Source organism: Emiliania huxleyi (assembly GCF_000372725.1).
Source record: "Emiliania huxleyi CCMP1516 unplaced genomic scaffold EMIHUscaffold_88, whole genome shotgun sequence".
In the NCBI taxonomy this organism is placed as follows: Eukaryota; Haptophyta; order Isochrysidales; family Noelaerhabdaceae; genus Emiliania; species Emiliania huxleyi.
In genome coordinates, this window is record NW_005195441.1 from 488,219 (window position 1) to 505,532 (window position 17,314).

Consider the following 17,314-nt stretch of genomic DNA (forward strand, 5'->3'; position numbering starts at 1 on the left):
ACACACCGCTCACCCACGCGCGCCGGGCCTTGCACTTTGAATGCCGTGCGGCTCCTGTCGTCCAAACGTGGAGACGCGAGGGACCAGCCTGGCCCTTCCACCTCGTGCGTGTGGAGACGCTTCCCTGAACGTACCTTACCTTACCGCAGGAGCTCGTGGAGTACTCCAAGGCGGCCCTGGCCAAGGTGGCATGGCCCGCGGACATGCAGGAGTACTTCTTCGAGACGGAAGACAAGACCGCCTTCACAAAGGCGACAATTAATTAATTCATTATCAAGACCGCCTAATGAATAGTTAATGAACTGACGAGACCGCCTCTTCAAAGGCGACACTCCCCTCCCCGCTGTACACTGTAGTCGCCCCCCCCTCCCCCCCTGAACTTGCTCCCCGCAGTGTGCACTGTGAGAGCCCCTGTTGTGAGGAGAGCGCAAGGGGTTGCAAAGGCGACAACGCCTGAGAGACCACCTGAAGACAGCGGGCACGAGGCCCCACACATTGGATTGATCGGCGGCTCGCTCCACGACGGCGCTAGGAAACAACCCGCAAGGAGGAGGGGATGCTGCCCCGCTTCCTCTCGGGCAAGCGCAAGTGCTACGGCGACTACGAGCGGAAGCAGATTCTCGAGGCGGTCGAGGACATCGACTCGGACACCTTCGCGACCTCCGAGGACACGCCGAGAGACAGCCGAGAGACAGCCGAGAGACGGCCGAGAGACAGCCGAGAGGCAGCCGAGAGGCAGCCGAGAGACAGCCGAGAGGCAGCCGAGAGGCAGCCGAGAGACGGCCGAGAGGCAGCCGAGGGACAGCCGAGAGGCAGCCGAGATACAGCCGAGAGGCAGCCGAGAGACGGCCGAGAGAGAGGCAGCCGAGAGGCAGCCGAGAGGCAGCCGAGAGGCAGCCGAGAGGCAGCCGAGAGGCACAGCCGAGAGGCAGCCGAGAGACAGCCGAGAGACTAGCCGAGAGGCAGCCGAGAGGCAGCCGAGAGGCAGCCGAGAGACAGCCGAGAGACGGCCGAGAGAGAGGCAGCCGAGAGGCAGCCGAGAGGCAGCCGAGAGGCAGCCGAGAGGCAGCCGAGAGACAGCCGAGAGACAGCCGAGAGACGGCCGAGAGACAGCCGAGAGACAGCCGAGAGGCAGCCGAGAGACAGCCGAGAGGCAGCCGAGAGGCAGCCGAGAGACGGCCGAGAGAGAGGCAGCCGAGAGGCAGCCGAGAGAGAGGCAGCCGAGAGACACAGCCGAGCGACAGCCGAGAGAGGAGACAACCGAGAGAGACAGCCGATCGATCGAACGACTCCCTACAGGAGCTCGACGCCGCCAAGGCTCAGATCGGCGCCCTCCAGAAGCAGATCGACGACAACGACGGCGACGACGACCAGACCGCCGCTTTCGCAAAGGTTGGCCCGACAATGAGACTCGCCCGTAGCTATTCGGTGTAGTCAGTAAGGTGTTGACTCTTCATCGACCAGTGCAAAGGCCCGCGCCCCCGACCAGTGTGAGTCACATCAACTCTTAATTGTTGCTGGAGTCATGACTGACCGCCCCCCCCCCCCCCCGCCACAACCACTCGCACAGGCGGGCCTCGCGCTCGGCGTCACTGGCTTTGTCTTCGGCGCCGCGCCGCCCTCCTCACCCGCGCCGGCCGCCCTCGCCTTCTCCAAGCAGGCACGGAGCTGCCGCCTGAATGGGACTTAGGCGCCGCCGCCCTCGCGAGATTACCCGAGATCACCCGAGACTCCCCGAGATTCCCCGAGATTCCCCGAGATTAGGCGCCGCCGCCCTCGCCGTGGCCCTCACCAAGAAGCACGCCGTCGTCGCAAAGCCGAGCGTCAAGGTCTGAGGATGATGATAGAAAGGCGAAGAACAGCCAGGCTCGGACTGAACACCAGCGCGGTATGGGTGGACGCAGGAGACAGAAGATGACGGCACGCGCGAGCGACACACAGACACACAAAGAACTATCACAAGACACTCAGCCAGCTGACACTGCCACGCATCCCGAGTGAGCGTACGGCACTACGTCACTCAGGTCTCCGAGGCGACCGTCGTTGGCGGCGTCTGAGTGGCCCGCCGCCGCGCGCCGGGCTCCAAGCGCCGGGTGAGACACAGACCCGCCCGCGAGAGTCGACGAGATGCTGGGGCCGAAAGGTCGCGACTGATGCCCTCGCTAATGACCCATAGGCTCTCGCCTGGCGGCCCGGCGCGGCGGCGGTTCCATGGCCTCGCCCGCCGCCGCGGCCCCCCTCCCTCCCTTGTCCGCCTTGCGGCGTGCCCGGACATGACGCCCCGCCCTCACCCCCGCTGACAGCGGGAGGGGACCTGGGCCGAGATACGGGCGCCGGCATGGCGGAGGGAGCCGCCCCGCTCGCCGCGCTCGCGGCGCCGCTCACCGCTTTGCCTTGGAAGGCTTCGGTGCAGCCGGTGGGGCCGCGGAGGCGGGGGGCTGGCACGGGAGGGCAGAGGGGTCGCTGGTGCCGCTGCCTCTCTCGCACTGAAGCGGGGTGCCCCATGCGCGGCCGGAGGCCGTGAGGGGGCGCGCAGATGTGAGAGGTAAGGTAAGGTAAGGTAAGGTAAATTTCTCCACACACACAAGTGGTGGGGCAAGGGGGGGCGACCCTCGCATCTCCACACCCGGACACGGGCAGGAGCCCCACGGCATTCAAAGTGCAAGCACTGGCCCGGTGCACGTGGGTGAGCAGCCTGCCCCTCCCTCCCGACAAACCAACCCCCGCACACACACAATCGCACTCTGGCCATCGAATGACTCCGAATGACTCACTGTGTGTGCTAAGACAAAATCTCCGACGATGTGAGGTAAGGTAAGGTAAGGTAAACGTCTCCACACACACAAAGTGGTGGGGCAAGGGGGGGCGACCCTCGCATCTCCACGCCCGGGACACGGGCAGGAGCCCCACGGCATTCAAAGTGCAAGCACCGGCCCGGTGCCGTGGGTGAGCAACCTGCACCCCACTCCCTCCCTCCCAGACACAACCCGCACACAATCCCCACAGCGTGGTCGTCTACGTGTTCAGAAACACCAAGCAGCGAGGCGAGGGTGGAGGGGTAAGGGGCTGTGTGGGGCAGAATCTTCATCCGGCTTATCTGTGACTACTCCATCTAGCCTGGGGGGTCGCAGGAGGGGGGGGCAGAAGGTAAGATATGGGTGAGGCCAGGGGTGGGGACCTAGAATAAGTCAAAGGACATGTTCTCGGCCCCGCCATCGCCGCCGTCGCCCTCGTCCGCCTCGGAGGCGGAGGTCGTCGGGCGGGGCGTCTCGCCCGTCGCGAACCTGCCGCCGAACACGGCGTCGGCCGGCGCCGAGGCGCCGGCAGCCGTGATCAGCTCGGCAACCTTTCGGTCCCTGCAGGCCGCATCAATTTTGCCTCGCCGGGACGGCTCGTAGAGCTCGCTAGCGAGCCAGTCCCGGGCAACCTTCGTCGCCACGGAGCCCATAGGGACCGTGGCGTACACCATGTCACCGAACCCGCTGCCCTCTACACCATGTCACCGAACCCGCTGCCCCCCTCGGGAGGGAGCGAGTAGGCGACCTGAATCTTGGACCCGGTGGGGATGCGCGCCGCCTGCGTCGCAGCCTCCAGGCCGTCCATGACGAACTCGACGTTCTCGCGCAGCTGCGCGTGCGGGTAGTCCGCACGCTCGGCCTCGCTCGCAGCCGCCGCCGCCGCAGCCTTCTCCGCCTTGTTCTTCTTCTGCCGGGCCTTTTTGGCCCTGCGAGCCGCGGCCCGAGCATCTTTCTGCTCCTCCGTCAGCTCCTCCTTCTTCCGCGGCGCGGTGCGCTCGATGAACGAGCGCTCCGCCGCCTGCACAGACTCGCGGTCGCCCGCGGCCTTCTCGTGCTTCAGGTCGACCTCGATGGGTAGCCAGGCCTTATCAGCCTGACCTGCGACGCACCTGCGAGCCTTGCGACCATCACCGCGTCTTGCAGTTGCGCGCGATCGTAGCTATTCCAGGGTCCGCTGCGCATCCCCGGCGGCACGACGGTGGCCGGCGCTTGCGCACCAGCCCCGTCCGCCACCGGGTCCGCGGCCGCGGTCCCTGTCATAGCTACGCGCGCCATGGAGAACGGCGGGCAATCGACGATGTGAGTCTGAGTCTGAGAGCAGAGGCGCGGGGGAGGGGCGTAATATGGTTGCTGATAAAAGGAGTAGGGTGTGTGGGGGGGGTTCACAAGAACTCAAAAGCTCCTTCCGAAACAATAAACATTTTGAATCTGTGCTCTGTGCACCGTGGCTTCAGAACTGGCTTCAGCGGACTCCCGGAGAGCGGAGAGAACCCAAGTGGATGTCGTGCGACATGCTTCACACAAATGTCCGCCTCGTGCGTCGATCGTCGCCTCCGCGCCCTGTCAGCTGTGGATTTCAAGTTTTCTGCCCCCCCCCCCCCCCCCCTCCTCCGCCCTCCCCCCTTCTCACTCCCGCGACCACACCTCGATCTTCTTCGGCAGCAGCTGGTTCGACAGGTCCTCTCCGTGGCCTAGTCGGGCGTCTTCGCCCTCGCCCCAAGCGAAGACAGCGCCATCGGCGGTGAGGGCGAGGCTGTGGACTTCCCCTGCCGACACAGCCACGACGCGCCGCGCCGCAAAGGCCTCGATCTTCTTCGGCAGCAGCTGGTTCTGCTCGTCGCCGTGGCCCAACTTGCCAAAGGCTCCATAGCCCCAGCTCCAGACGGCGCCGTCGGCAGTGATGGCGAGGCTGTGGGCGTCTCCAGCCGACACAGCCACGACGCGCCGCCCTGCCAACGCCTCGACCTTCTTCGGCAGCAGCTGGTTCTGCTGGCCGCCGTGGCCCAGCCTGCCCCCACCTCCATGGCCCCAGGTCCAGACGGCTCCGTCAGCGGTGATGGCGAGGGTGTGGTACCCTCCAGCCGAAACAGCGACGACGCGCCGCCGAGCAAACGCCTCGATCTTCTTTGGCTGCCGCTGGCTCTGCTGATTGCCGTGGCCCAACTGGCCACAGGCTCCAAAGCCCCAGCTGCAGACAGCGCCGTCAGCGGTGATGGCGAGGCTGTGCGCGGATCCAGCCGACACAGCCACGACGCGCTGCCCTGCCAAGGCCTCGATCTTCTTGGGCAGCAGCTGCCCCTCCCGGTTGCCGTGGCCCAACCGGCCATCTTCTCCATCGCCCCAGCTGCAGACGCCGCCGTCGGCGGTGAGGGCGAGGCTGTGCATGCCTCCAGCCGACACAGCGACGACGCGCTGGCCAGCTAAGGCCTCGATCTTCTTGGGCTGCCACTGGTCTTCCTGCTGGTCGCCGTGGCCCAGCTCGCCCGGCCAGCCGCCGCCCCAGGACCAAAGGGCGCCGTCCGCGGAGAGAGCGAGGCTGAAAAGTCCTGACGCCGCCACACCAATCGCGCGCTCGCCTCCGAGGAGTGACGGGAGACGGGTCGGCGTCTTCAGCTGCAGCACGCCCTCGCCGTGGCCGAGAAGGCCTGGATACAACTGCGCCTCGTCGACGTCCTCGCCCTCCTCGCCCTCCTCGCCCTCCTCGCCCTCCGCTCCCGTGCCGCACGACGAGAGCCGCCCCTCGCCGTCGATGAAAAGGCTGTGCCGCTCGCCTGCCGACGCCCTCGCGAGCGGGTTGGACTCGCACAGCAGCGCCGAATAGCACAGCCACCGCACGGCGCAGCTCTCGCTCTCTGGCTGCGCAAGCAGCTCGTAGCCGCGCTCTTGCGCCCACAAGCGGATGGCCTCCACCGCAAGCGAGGCGTGGAAGAGAAGCGAGACGGCCGCGGCGCGAGCGATGTCGGCGGGGCTGTTGCAGTGAGAGAGGGCGCGCGCGAGGAGCTCCGTGGGGAGGTCGAGGAGGCGGGGGGGCGGCGGCGTGTCTGGCGAGGGAGCGGCGGTGGAGGCGGCGGCGAGGCGCGAGCGGCGCGGCCGGGTGGACATCGCGAAGAAAAGAATTCCTCGGGCTGTGACAGAGTGAGGTCCTCACATCAAGAAAGGTCCTCACGTGAGCTGCAAGAAAGGTCCTCCCGTCGTCGGGGTGTGCAAGAAAAGAATTTCACAACCTTGACCACACTGCTCACAAAGAATTGCAGATCGCGGCCAAGACGTGGAAGGAGGCGGAGAAACGAGCGCGGTCTGCGATCGTCACCGCCGACGCCCTCACCATCCAGAACTCGGCCGCCGCCCTCGGCTTCGAGCTCACCCTCGACCCTCGCGATCTCGCCCGGCGCTCGACGTCGGGTCCTCGGCAGCCATTGCGGTCGGCGCCACCACCTCCTCCCGCCCCCCCCGCAACCACTGCCGCGCGGCCGCCAATGCGACCGACCCCACCCTCCTTCCCCGACCCCGCCCTAAACGCCCCCGACAGCGAAGCCCGCGCCGCGCGCGGCACCCCCACCGACTCTGCCTCCGACCCCAGGGCCTAGGCGGCCCGCCATGAAATCTAGCCGTGTGTGCTGGCGTCCGGGTCCCAGCCGGTTTTCACGTAACAAGTACACACCGCGTTGCCGTCGCGATGCTCCTCCTCGCAGCTGGTGGGCTCGCAGTGTCAGCTGGTCTGACGGGAGGTACGCACGCGAGGACGCTGACCAGCGCCCAGCGGTACGCCGCCTTTGACTGGATGGCTCACTGGTACCCGATGGCGTGGACGCGCGATCTTCCTGTCGACCGGCCCACACGCGTCACGCTCTTCGACGACGACTACGCGGTCGTGCTGCGATCGGACGGGCAGCCGCCTCTGGCGCTACGTGATGCCTGTCCTCACCGGCTCGCGGCGCTCAGCGAAGGCCGGCTGACGGAGCAGGGGTTCCTGCAGTGCGCCTATCACGGGTGGGCGTTCGACGACAGCGGTGCGTGCAAAGCGATCCCGCAGCTGCCTGCTGGCGGGAGCCTCGCCTCTGCTTGCACCCGCGCGGCGACGGCGGTCGTGTCTCAGGGCATCCTCTGGCTGCACCCAGCGCCGCGTGGCACGGCTCCACTGCCAGAGGTGCCAAGGGTGCCAGAGATGGACGACGATCGGTACAAGTGGTCACCGGCCGTGCGCGACCTGCCCATCGACTACTCGCTCCTGGTCGAGAACATCCTCGACCCCGACCACGGCCTCTTTGCGCACCAGCTGCCCGCCTTCGACCTCTACTCGGCCAGCCCCGACGCGCCGCAGCGCGTGACCGTGCGCGCGGTTGAGGACGAGGCTGAGGACGAGGCTGCCGCCTTCGCCATCGAATCCCGCGTCGCAGCGTGGGCCAAGCTGACGAGGCGGCAAGCCGAGAGCGCCGGGAGCACTGCCGTGCGCACGGCGTACGCTGCCGCCTCCGCCGACACGCCGCAGCTCGAGGCGTCGAGCACCTTCCGCCCGCCGGCGGTCATCGTCAGCTGCCGGCGCGACGGCGCGGGCGCGTCCAGCTTCCTGACGTGCTTCTTCCTCTCGCCGACGGGCGTCGGCCGCACGCGCTTCATGGCGGTGCGCGCCTCCCATCGCGCGGATCGCAAGGCCACGCCCCCGCCTCTTTTTGTGACTCCTTCGCGCTCTTCTGTTGCTAGGCGGGCGTCGGCCGCGGCCTCCCCGTCGCGCTGCCTCGCTGGCTGCAGCACGTGGGCCTCAACAATTTCCTCGACCAGGACACATTCCTCCTCGCGACGCAGCAGCCGCACGTGCTGCGGGCGGAGCTCGAGCGCCGTCACTCGTCTTCGTCGACAGCGCCGTCGTCGCCATGTTCAGCGGCTGCCGAGGACGGCACGGCGCCGCCGGCCGCGCGCGAGCAGCTCTCTCTGCGGCGAGCGCTGTACAAGTAGCGCTCGCTGACGGGGAAGATGCAGCTGTCAAGGGACGCCGCTCACACCCCTTGCGCTGTGGATAGGTACCGCTCGCCGACGGAGAAGATGCTGCTCGAGGTGGGCGCTTTCCTGGACGCCGCCACCCCGCGCATGCCGAACCGGCACCGCGCGCCTAGCAGCAAGATTCACTCCGAGATCCGGCCCCACGCCTCTCTCCTCCACCCTATTATGAACCAAAAGACACTGGACAGGTACCGCTCACCCGAGCTGCTCACGGCAGCGTGCCCGCCGCGGCACGTGGTCCTCGACCGCGCTGCGCAGCACCCTAGATGCGAAAGACAGACCGGGCATGCGGCTGTATCCACTCTGCATGCGGCTGTATCCACTCACAGCCTTTGTATGCGCGCGATGCTTTGTATGCGCGCGATGCTCCGAGTACGCGGCGCGGACTTGCGCCTGACGTCCGCGTGAATTCAACTTAGGCGCAGCACACACGCGTCTGCCCCGACTCCTCGTCGCTCGTCGCGCGGCTTCGAATGGCGCGCAACGCGGCGTGGGCGCTCGCGCTGGCCGCTGTCGGCCGCGCGTCGGCCGGCGGGCCGCTGCTCAGCCGAGGGGCCGTGTCCGCGGTGCTGCTTGCCGCGGCGGGGTGGGTGGCACACGCGCTGCGCAGAGAGTTTACCTTCTGCTACCCCGAGCGGAAGCGCGACGCGGACTTGCGCAAGGTGCCGCGCGTCTTTGCAGACGAGCGCCTGCTGCGGCGAGAGGCGGTGTGAGCTGTTCGCTCTTTAGTCCGTTTTTGGCTGATCTTGGAGCACTTCACACCTGTTTTTCTTCTTGTTCTTCGCGCGCCCTCCAACTCCAAGATAAAACATGCTTGACCCCTTCCGTGGCTACCGCCACGCCCAGCGCGACGCTCAGGCCCTTCTTCCTCGACGTCAAGCTAAAAGTAAAACCCGGCGAGGGCCTCACTCATGTTGTCATGAATCCGGACGCGGGCGCATCAATCGTCGGCCTCCTGCTTGCTCGGTCAGAAGCCGGCGAGCCTGTCCGACTCTACGTAGCGCTTGCCCCGCCGGCGCAGCAGCGGGGCGCGCCAACCTGCGCGCTCGTTCGCGACTTTGCGATTGGCGGGCACGATGGCGCGAACCTCGAGTTCACGTCAGGCCGCTCCCGCCTGATGGTCCATTCTCAGCTGCGACCCCCTGATGGCATGAATGAACGTGTGCCATACACTGCTGCGGCTCTGGCGATGGTGAAAGCAAATTTGCGTTTTTCTTTTCCTTCATTTGTAGCGCCAGTCCAACGGGCGTGAATTCTTTTCCTTCATTCCTCGCGATGTCCCCGCCGCGTCGCCGCTCGCGCCGCCTCGCCGCCGCCTCCACCGCCGCTCCCTCGCCAGACACGCCGCCGCCCCCCCGCCTCCTCGACCTCCCCACGGAGCTCCTCGCGCGCGCCCTCTCTCACTGCAACAGCCCCGCCGACATCGCTCGCGTCGCGGCCGTCTCGCTGCTCTTCCACGTCTCACTCGCGGTGGAGGCCATCCGCTTGTGGGCGCAAGAGCGCGGCTTCGAGCTGCCGGCGCAGCCAGAGGGCGAGAGCTGCGCCGTGCGGTGGCTGTGCTATTCGGCGCTGCTGTGCGAGTCCAACGCGCCGGCGAGGGCGGCGGCAGGCGGACACAGCCTCTTCATCGACAGCGAGGGGCGGCTCTCGTCGTGCGGCTCGGCAGCGGAGGGCGAGGAGGGCGAGGAGGGCGAGGAGGGCGAGGACGTCGACGAGGCGGAGTTGTATCCAGGCCTTCTCGGCCACGGCGAGGGCGTGCTGCAGCTGAAGACGCCGACCCGTCTCCCGTCACTCCCCGGAGGCGAGCGCGCGATTGGTGTGGCGGCGTCAGGACTTTTCAGCCTCGCTCTCTCCGCGGACGGCGCCCTTTGGTCCTGGGGCGGCGGCTGGCCGGGCGAGCTCGGCCACGGCGACGAGGAAGATCAGTGGCAGCCCAAGAAGATCGAGGCCTTTGCTGGGTGGCGCGTCGTCGCTATGTCGGCTGGAGGCATGCACAGCCTCGCCCTCACCGCCGACGGCGGCGTCTGCAGCTGGGGCAATGGAGAAGATGGCTGGTTGGGCCACGGCGACGAGCAGCACCAGCCACTGCCCAAGAAGATCGAGGCCTTGGCAGGGCAGCGCGTCGTGGCTGTGTCGGCTGGATCCGCGCACAGCCTCGCCATCACCGCTGACGGCGCTGTCTGCAGCTGGGGCTTTGGAGGCCGTGGCATGCTGGGCCACGGCGACGAGCACAACCAGCTGCTGCCGAAGAAGGTCGAGGCGTTGGCAGGGCGGCGCGTCGTGGCTGTGTCGGCTGGAGGCAACCACAGCATGGCCCTCACCGCCGACGGCGCCGTCTGGAGCTGGGGCAATGGATGCTTTGGCCAGCTGGGCCACGGCGACGAGCAGAACCAGCTGCTGCCGAAGAAGGTCGAGGCTTTGGCTGACCAGCGCGTCATCGCTGTATCGGCGGGGAACTTCCACAGTCTCGCCCTCACCGCCGACGGCGCCGTCTGGAGCTGGGGCGATGGTCTCTACGGCCGGTTGGGCCACGGCGACGAGCTGAACCAGCTGCTGCCGAAGAAGATCGAGGCCTTGGCGGGGCAGCGTGTCGTCACTTTGTCGGCAGGGGTAGACCACAGCCTCGCCCTCACCGCCGACGCCGTCTTTGCTTGGGGCAAGGGCGATACCGGCTGCTTAGGCCACGGAGAGGACCTGTCGAACCAGCTGCTGCCCAAGAAGATCGAGGTGTGGTCGCGGGATTGAGGTCGCGGATATCGAAACGCCTAGCGGTGAGGCGGACAGCGGAGAGGCGAGCACACAGTCGCTGGCCTGACTGGACACTGATCTTTTCAAGAGGCCGCTGAGGTGCCGGCGGCGGGGTAGTGGGGTTTGTCGGGAGGCGGGGTGGGGTGGGCGCCTTGGCACATTGAATGTGTGCCCACAGGGCTCCTCTGCCCATGCGGTGAGTTCGGGCGTGTGAGGTAACGACTGCCAAAAAGCTCTCCCAAAACGCAACCATGGTCCATGTGGTCCATGCGGGATATTGCCGACACGAGACGCGACATACACTCGAGACGTCGAGAGTACGGTCTAAGGGAAATTTTGGTGAGACGTCTCTGTCTCACGGGTGTTTCGTCCCTGTCTCACTTGCATGATTTTTTCCGTCTCTCTGTGTCTCTCCAAGCGTCTCTCTGCTGTCACAGTGCTGAGTGTCAGTGTCGCCGGTGCGTCTCAGATGCGTCTCAGATGCGTCTCACATTCGTTCTCTTTCGGCCGCGTATCACTCAGTCTCACGGCTGGGCTGAGACGTCACAATTCCTGAGCGAAGTGAGTCGTCTCACTTCCGTCTGAGACAGTGCTGAGCCACAATGAGACGTGGCGCAGGGCGGGGTTTGCGACGCCACAAGCCGCTGCTTGACTGAGTCGTCTCAGGTCCGTAGAGACCATGCTGAGCCAACCTGAGACGTAATTGTGAGACAGTGGCGATTGGGGAGACTCAACTCAGGCTGTGTCTGAGGTGCGGCCTGGCGGGTCTCGGTGAGTGTAGACGAACCCCAAGCATAATCGCGCCCTCTGGCTCAAACGGCGCGTAGCCGCCGGTTGCTCTATCGCGCTCTCAGACGCAAACGGCGGGCGTAGCCGGTTGCGCTCGCGGGCAGGGCGGTTCGGGTTAGTGCCCAGCACTACGCTCTCGCCCTCTGTTCGTCGCGTTCTTCACGCCGCCGCCCACGCCACCGCCCACGCGCCGGCGGCGGCGGCGCCGTCATCCACGCCGCCGCCCGCGCCGTTGCCCCTGCCGCCGCCCCCGCCGCCGCCGCCGCCGCCGCCGCCGCCACTGCCGCCCTTGCCGCCCTCGCCCACCCCATTGCGCCACGCTGCTTCCCTCGCCACGTCGTTGCCCACGCCGCCGCCCCCTCAGCCCTTACAGCCGTCGCCGGGCGTTACCCACGCGCGCCGCCCCACTCACCGCCACCGCCCTTGCCGTTGCCACACCTGGCCCACATACCGCCGGCGCCCTTGATTAGGCACCGCCGCCACCCTCGCCACCGTTGCCCACAACCGGTCCCACGCCACCGCCCACGCGCCACGCCGCCGCCGACACCGCCGCCGGCGCCGCCTGTGCCAACGCCACCGCTGCCCTTCCCACACGAGCACCCACCTCGCCGGCTCGCCGCCACCCATGCTGTCGCCGCCCTCACCCCTCTGCCGACCGCGCTACAACATACTGGCTAGCAAAGACGACGCAGCCTATAGTCTCGACTCTCCCGCCAATGTCTCACGATTGCGTCTCAGGTTGGCTGATGGCATGGTAAGATGGTATCTGACAACGGCAGCGGCTTGTGGCGTCTCACACCCGTTCTGCGCCGTGTCTCATCACGCCGTGGCTCAGCACAGTCTCAGAAGCAAGTGAGACGAGTCGCGCTCCTTGGCGCAGCAACTATGCCGTTGTGAGACCGAGTGAGACGAGGATTGCCGCTTGTTCACCGTGAGACGAGTGTGAGACGCTCTGAGATGAAATGACGAGACGTAGTAGAGACGACAGTGTCACACAGCAGGGGTGAACATTTGTCTCACTGGTGTCTCAAACACGTCTCTGAAGGTGACTGTGCCGTGTGTGTGACATCCTTGAGACAAAGTGAGACTGTTGCTGTGACCTAAGGCACCCGCAAAATATTGAATATATTGCTCCAATTGTTACAGGGGCGAGAATCACTCTTTTGCGGGTGCCTTAGTCGAGAGAGTCCCTAGGAGAGTCCGCCCGACCCGCTCTGGGTCTCTCAGCGCTCTCCTCTCTCACTCAACGGACAGGAACGCGGGCGAAACACACGCGGAACGGGGTCCGCGCCTTAGCCCGTCCACTTCCGATAAGCCAACTATCCGCCCCGCCACATGGCGCACACAAAACTCATAGGAAAACCTGCGCCATGTGCTACTCACCCACCACCTCGCGAGAACACCTCTCGAGCATCCGGCGCATCGCGCTCCACGCCACGTCGCGCCGCAGCGCCTCGACGGGCACCGGCTCGCCCTCCGCCTCGGGGTGCGCCTCTCGCCACGCCGCCTCCTTGCGCTCCAGCGCGGCCGTCAAAGTGGCTCGCATCGCCTCGCCGGGTGGCTGCGCGCCGACGCCGATCTCGGTCCCGCCCGCGGCTTCTTGCTGGGAGTCGCACTCGTCAAACCATCGCAGCACCACGCGGTCCGCACGTACCGCCCACATCCCCTCCACCGCTGAGAAAGCGCAGATCGACCGCCGGGCCGCGTAGTCGTCGTTAAGGAGCGGTTTTTGGAGCCGTACGAAGAGGTCCCAGACGGGCGAACATGCGGTTTTTCGACGACCACACGCGATTTGGTATCTGGTTTTTGCTAAAAACGGGCTGCCTAGTGCAGCATCACTAGTACAACACGCAACCACACTGAGAGCTCCACACTAGCCGGTATAGGCGAGCCCCGGCGGCCTCACCGTCGCCGCTCGCGGCGGAGCCGACGGCGGAGCCACGGGCCGGTGCGACAATTTGGGGGGACATGAGCTCGCCGGGACGTCGCCGACGGCTCGGCGAGCCTCTTCCCGCCAGCGCGGGACGGCCTATCTACAGGAGGGAGGAGGAAGAAGACGGAACTGAGCACTAGGTTCGTGATCCCGTCGCCGGCAAAGGCTGGGAGAGGGGCGGCAAGCGACGGGCGGGTCCGCGACCTTTTGGAGCTCGCAAGGAGGCTCTCGATGGTTGCCTGCACTTCTTCTCGACGGGCTTTCGTCGGGCGCCTGGTCGGCGGGGCTCGGGTGAGGTGAGCGGGCGGGAGTCGCATCTGCGCGTCGCCGGCAGTGGCAGTGTGGGGGTAGATGGGAGGTGCGGGATTGGGATGCCACACGCCTGTCTGATGGCCGCGCGAGGCCAAATTGGGCGTTCCCAGCGCCCTCTCGGCGAGAGCGAACGGGCTACGCATCGTTGGGAGCGTGATTGAGAGGGAGGTGGTCGTGCGCCCACTTGCGCGGCCGCGCGAGAGGAGAGTACTGTGTGTGAGCTGTGAGGCGCGCAGGAGGCGAGGGTGGGCGCACCGGCGGTCGAGCCACCGAATGATTCGACGTGTCGCAGCTCCGCGCTGGCGGGCAAGACCGAGCGCATGCTGTCGGCGGCGGTTGCGCGACGAGAGAGAGCCGCAGGAGCCCTCTCAGGACCAGGCGCTCAAAAGCGGCGATGAGCGGCGCCGCGATCAGCCACCTATGGGCGGTCACCGGGGTGGCGCCAAGCCTCAGCTCACGAGATATGGGAAGGGCATGGGGTCACGCGGGCCCTGTCTGCAGCAGCAGTGCTAACTGAAACGACACAATTCCGGATGGACCGGAGAGTGTCAGCTTTCTCGACGCACCGTGCTCGGCCCCGCCGAAAAGCTGGCTGGTGGTTGCGCGCGGCGCGTCGGCGCGGCTCCGACTGGTCGGGCACCTCGGCTGGGTCCATCAGCACGAGGCCTGCCCCGTCGGGCAGCCCCGCGAGCTCATGTAGCCCGCCCCCAGACGCTGTAACCCGGCCCCAGATCGGGCGGCTTTGGCACGAAAGGCCGGAGAGGGGAGGGGGTGTCAAGTTTTTGTTTTTTTGCTTTCGGTTGGTTCCCCGGCACGCTCTCGCCACTCCGCGCCGTCCGCACGAGAATTCAGCAGAATATTTACTGTGTAGGTCAGTGAGACGGCTGGGACATGTTTGGGGTGTTTGCTCAAATTGCACGGCACGCGGACATACAGTACTTCGTAAGCTGCCATGCCTCGTGCTCACCCACACATTTAGCACATCCTCAAGGCTCAAGCGTTGAGCGATGTGGCACCTCGGAGGCGCCGTGGCGCGCAGCGCGGCGGCGCGAGTGCCCCATTGGGTGCCCTCAGCCGCCCTAAAGCCGCAGCTCGAGCGTCAGAGCACCCCGTGCAGCTGGCCGTCCTCGTCGAGCACCCGCCCCTGCGCGTCGAGCGAGCCGATGCACCGCGCCTGCTCACAGCTACGGCCGTGAAGAGGCGCCGCTCGCACCTAGCACCCTGGCCGAGGTGTGGCGCAAAAAAAGAGAAACCGCGGCCGCGTACTCGAGGAAGGCTGCCCAGCACGGGTCGTGCCGCAGCGTCGCCGCGTCGCCAATCACGATGAGCCCTCGCCTGTCACCCGAGATTGTCCCCGAGATTACCCGAGAGATCTCCCGAGATTGCGTCGCCAGGCACGCCGAGCCCCCGCCGCGCGCGGGTCAGCGCGACGTTGAGCCGGCGGTGGTCGGCCAGGAAGCCGACAGTGCCACGGCCGTTGGAGCGGACCGCCGAGAAGACGATGAGCTCCTTCTCTCGCCCCTGGAAACCGTCCACCGTCCGCACCTATTCACAGCTGCACTCTTCACAGCTGCGCTGTTCACAGCTAACCGTCCACCGTCCGCACCTCCACCGCCTCCTCCGACAGAGTGGCGTCCGCCTATTCCCCGAGATTGTCCGAGATTGTCCGAGATCACCTCCACCGCCTCCTCCGACAGAGTGGCGTCCGCCGCCGCAAAAGCACCGCCTTGGCTCCTCCCTCCGCCCGCGCCCCTGCCGCCGCCGCCGCCGCCGCCCTCGCCTCCGCCGACACCGCCGTCGGCGTCGCCTCCGCTGGGGCCGGTGCCGCCACCGCCGCCGCCGCCGCCAGCGCGGGCTTGCCTCGCCTCCTCGCGTCCCTGCTTGGCCAGCAGCCGCTTGAGCAAGGCGACCTGGCCGAGGTACGGCGAGACGACGCCGACGTCGGACGGCGCCGCGCCGCCCTCCCGCCCGCACACGCGAGCCACCACGTCAGCGACAGCGCGCGCCTCGGTGTGCAGGACGGAGACCCCTCTTACCCGAGATTCCCCGAGATTCCCCGAGATTCCACGAGATTCCCCGAGAGTGCGCCTCGGTGTGGTTGAGGACGGAGACGCCGCCGGGCGCCGCCCTCTCGCCGCGCCGTCCCGCGGCGTCGACGAAGAGGAGAGGGCGTCTGCTCGGCCAGCGCGGCGGCGGGAGGCGGTCGGCGGGGTCGGCACCGTTGGTGAGGGCGCCGCGGTAGAAGGCTGCGCTCGAGAAGGCGGCGAGGAGCGGGTGCATGCGGTACTGAGTGGTTAGCACGACGGGGGCGACTCCTGCGGCGACGGCGAGATATGGGGGAGATACGGGGAGATATGGGGAGATACGGGGAGATACGGGGAGATATGGGGAGATATGGGGAGATATGGGGAGATATGGGGAGATATGGGGAGATATGGGGAGGTACGGGGCGACGCCTGCGGCGAGGGCGCGCTCGAACAGCGAGACGGCGAGGCCCGCCCTGCGCGCCTCCTCGGAGAGCGTCGTGGGCGGCAGCTGCTGCGGGTCGCCGACAAGGACCACGCGGCCGCGGGCGAGGGCGAGGGCGATGGAGGCGCGGGGCTCCGTCGCCTGCGTCGCCTCGTCGATCACCACGAGCGAGAAAGTGCGGCCGCCTATTAATCATTAATTAATTAACAAATAGGGTTTGATTAATTAAATTAAGATCGCCACGAGCGAGAAAGTGAGGCCGCCGAGCGACTCCGAGCCAGCGCCGATGAGGGTGCTGCAGATGACCTCGGCCGACGCGAGGATGTCGTCTCTCATCCGCTCCTCCCACTGCCGCAGCGTCGCCCAGCCCGACTGGAGCGTGCGCCTGAGATATGGGGAGATATGGGGAGATATGGGGAGATACGGGGCCAGCCCGAGCGGAGCGTGCGCCTCGCGGCGGAGAGCTCGGCGCCGCTCAGCAGGGGCAGGTCCTTCTGCAGCCGCACCAGCCGCAGCCGCAGCTCGCCGCTCGCGCCTCATTGACAATTGGTTACTCAGTTAATTACCTTACGAGCCAGCCGCAGCCGCAGCTCGACGCTCGCGCCTCGCTCCGCGTGCGCCTCGAGTCTCGCGGAACGAGTGTGAATAGACGCCGTTCACAGCAGGGGTAGGGGTAGGGGTAGGGGTGCGCCTCGAGTCTCGCGGTCAGCGTCGCGTCTCGCAGCCGCTTCGAGACGCGCGCGGGCTATTCACAGCTGGAGGTGTGAATAGACGCCGTTCACAGCCTTCGAGACGCGCGCGGGCTGGGCACAGCAGGGGTAGGGGTAGGGTTAGGGGTAGGGTTCGGGTTTGGGTTAGGGTTAGGGGTGGGGTTAGGGGTAGGGGTGGGGGTAGGGGTAGGGGTAGGGGTAGGTTAGGGTTAGGGTTAGGGTTCGGGGTAGGGGTAGTCCCATCATCCGCTGAGTCCACACCTCTGCCTCTCCACACATCTCCCCGCATCTCCCGCCCTCGCCTGCCCGAGCCGCACGCCGCGCACGCCGAGCTTGAGCAAGCCGTCGAGCAGCTGGTCCACCTGTTCACAGCCGCAGGTGTGAAGAGACGCACTTCACGGCGGGAGCAGGCCGTCGAGCAGCGGGTCCACCGCGGCGTTCGAGTCGGCACACGCCAGCAGCGGCCCGCCGCCACCGCCGCTCGCGGCGACCTTGAGCAGCGCACACGTGGTGGCAGTCTTGCCGGTGCCTTTCATAGTGAATACCCCGTTGTTGAT

General features: G+C 66.9%; 4 protein-coding genes across 4 annotated transcripts; 2 read left to right on the forward strand and 2 right to left on the reverse strand.

Annotated features, from left to right (window-relative positions):
- The first annotated feature begins 143 nt into the window (after window positions 1–143).
- On the forward strand, window positions 144–2,842 carry EMIHUDRAFT_453639 (hypothetical protein). Its single transcript, XM_005758205.1, has 8 exons — window positions 144–251; window positions 533–667; window positions 1,300–1,392; window positions 1,571–1,607; window positions 1,765–1,829; window positions 2,025–2,093; window positions 2,177–2,538; window positions 2,805–2,842. Exons 1-7 carry the CDS (start codon window positions 191–193, stop codon window positions 2,275–2,277), a joined length of 561 nt encoding a protein of 186 aa, XP_005758262.1. The 5' UTR covers window positions 144–190; the 3' UTR covers window positions 2,278–2,538; window positions 2,805–2,842.
- Window positions 2,843–3,178: 336 nt separating this feature from the next.
- EMIHUDRAFT_219968 (hypothetical protein) lies at window positions 3,179–4,073 on the reverse strand (the record flags this gene model as incomplete). The annotated part of the gene is made up of 3 exons (XM_005758206.1): window positions 3,179–3,487; window positions 3,544–3,891; window positions 3,930–4,073. 3 exons carry the CDS (start codon window positions 4,071–4,073, stop codon window positions 3,179–3,181), a joined length of 801 nt encoding a protein of 266 aa, XP_005758263.1.
- Window positions 4,074–6,474: 2,401 nt separating this feature from the next.
- On the forward strand, window positions 6,475–8,509 carry EMIHUDRAFT_219969 (hypothetical protein; the record flags this gene model as incomplete). Its single annotated transcript, XM_005758207.1, has 4 exons — window positions 6,475–7,419; window positions 7,500–7,648; window positions 7,817–7,850; window positions 8,216–8,509. The coding sequence occupies 4 exons, from the start codon at window positions 6,475–6,477 to the stop codon at window positions 8,507–8,509; spliced, it is 1,422 nt and encodes a 473-aa protein (XP_005758264.1).
- A 6,168-nt stretch (window positions 8,510–14,677) lies between these two features.
- Window positions 14,678–17,293, reverse strand: EMIHUDRAFT_219971 (hypothetical protein; the record flags this gene model as incomplete). The annotated part of the gene is made up of 10 exons (XM_005758208.1): window positions 14,678–14,752; window positions 14,832–14,908; window positions 15,051–15,099; window positions 15,176–15,217; window positions 15,489–15,607; window positions 15,798–15,864; window positions 16,033–16,188; window positions 16,291–16,432; window positions 17,019–17,119; window positions 17,189–17,293. The coding sequence occupies 10 exons, from the start codon at window positions 17,291–17,293 to the stop codon at window positions 14,678–14,680; spliced, it is 933 nt and encodes a 310-aa protein (XP_005758265.1).
- Window positions 17,294–17,314: the final 21 nt, after the last annotated feature.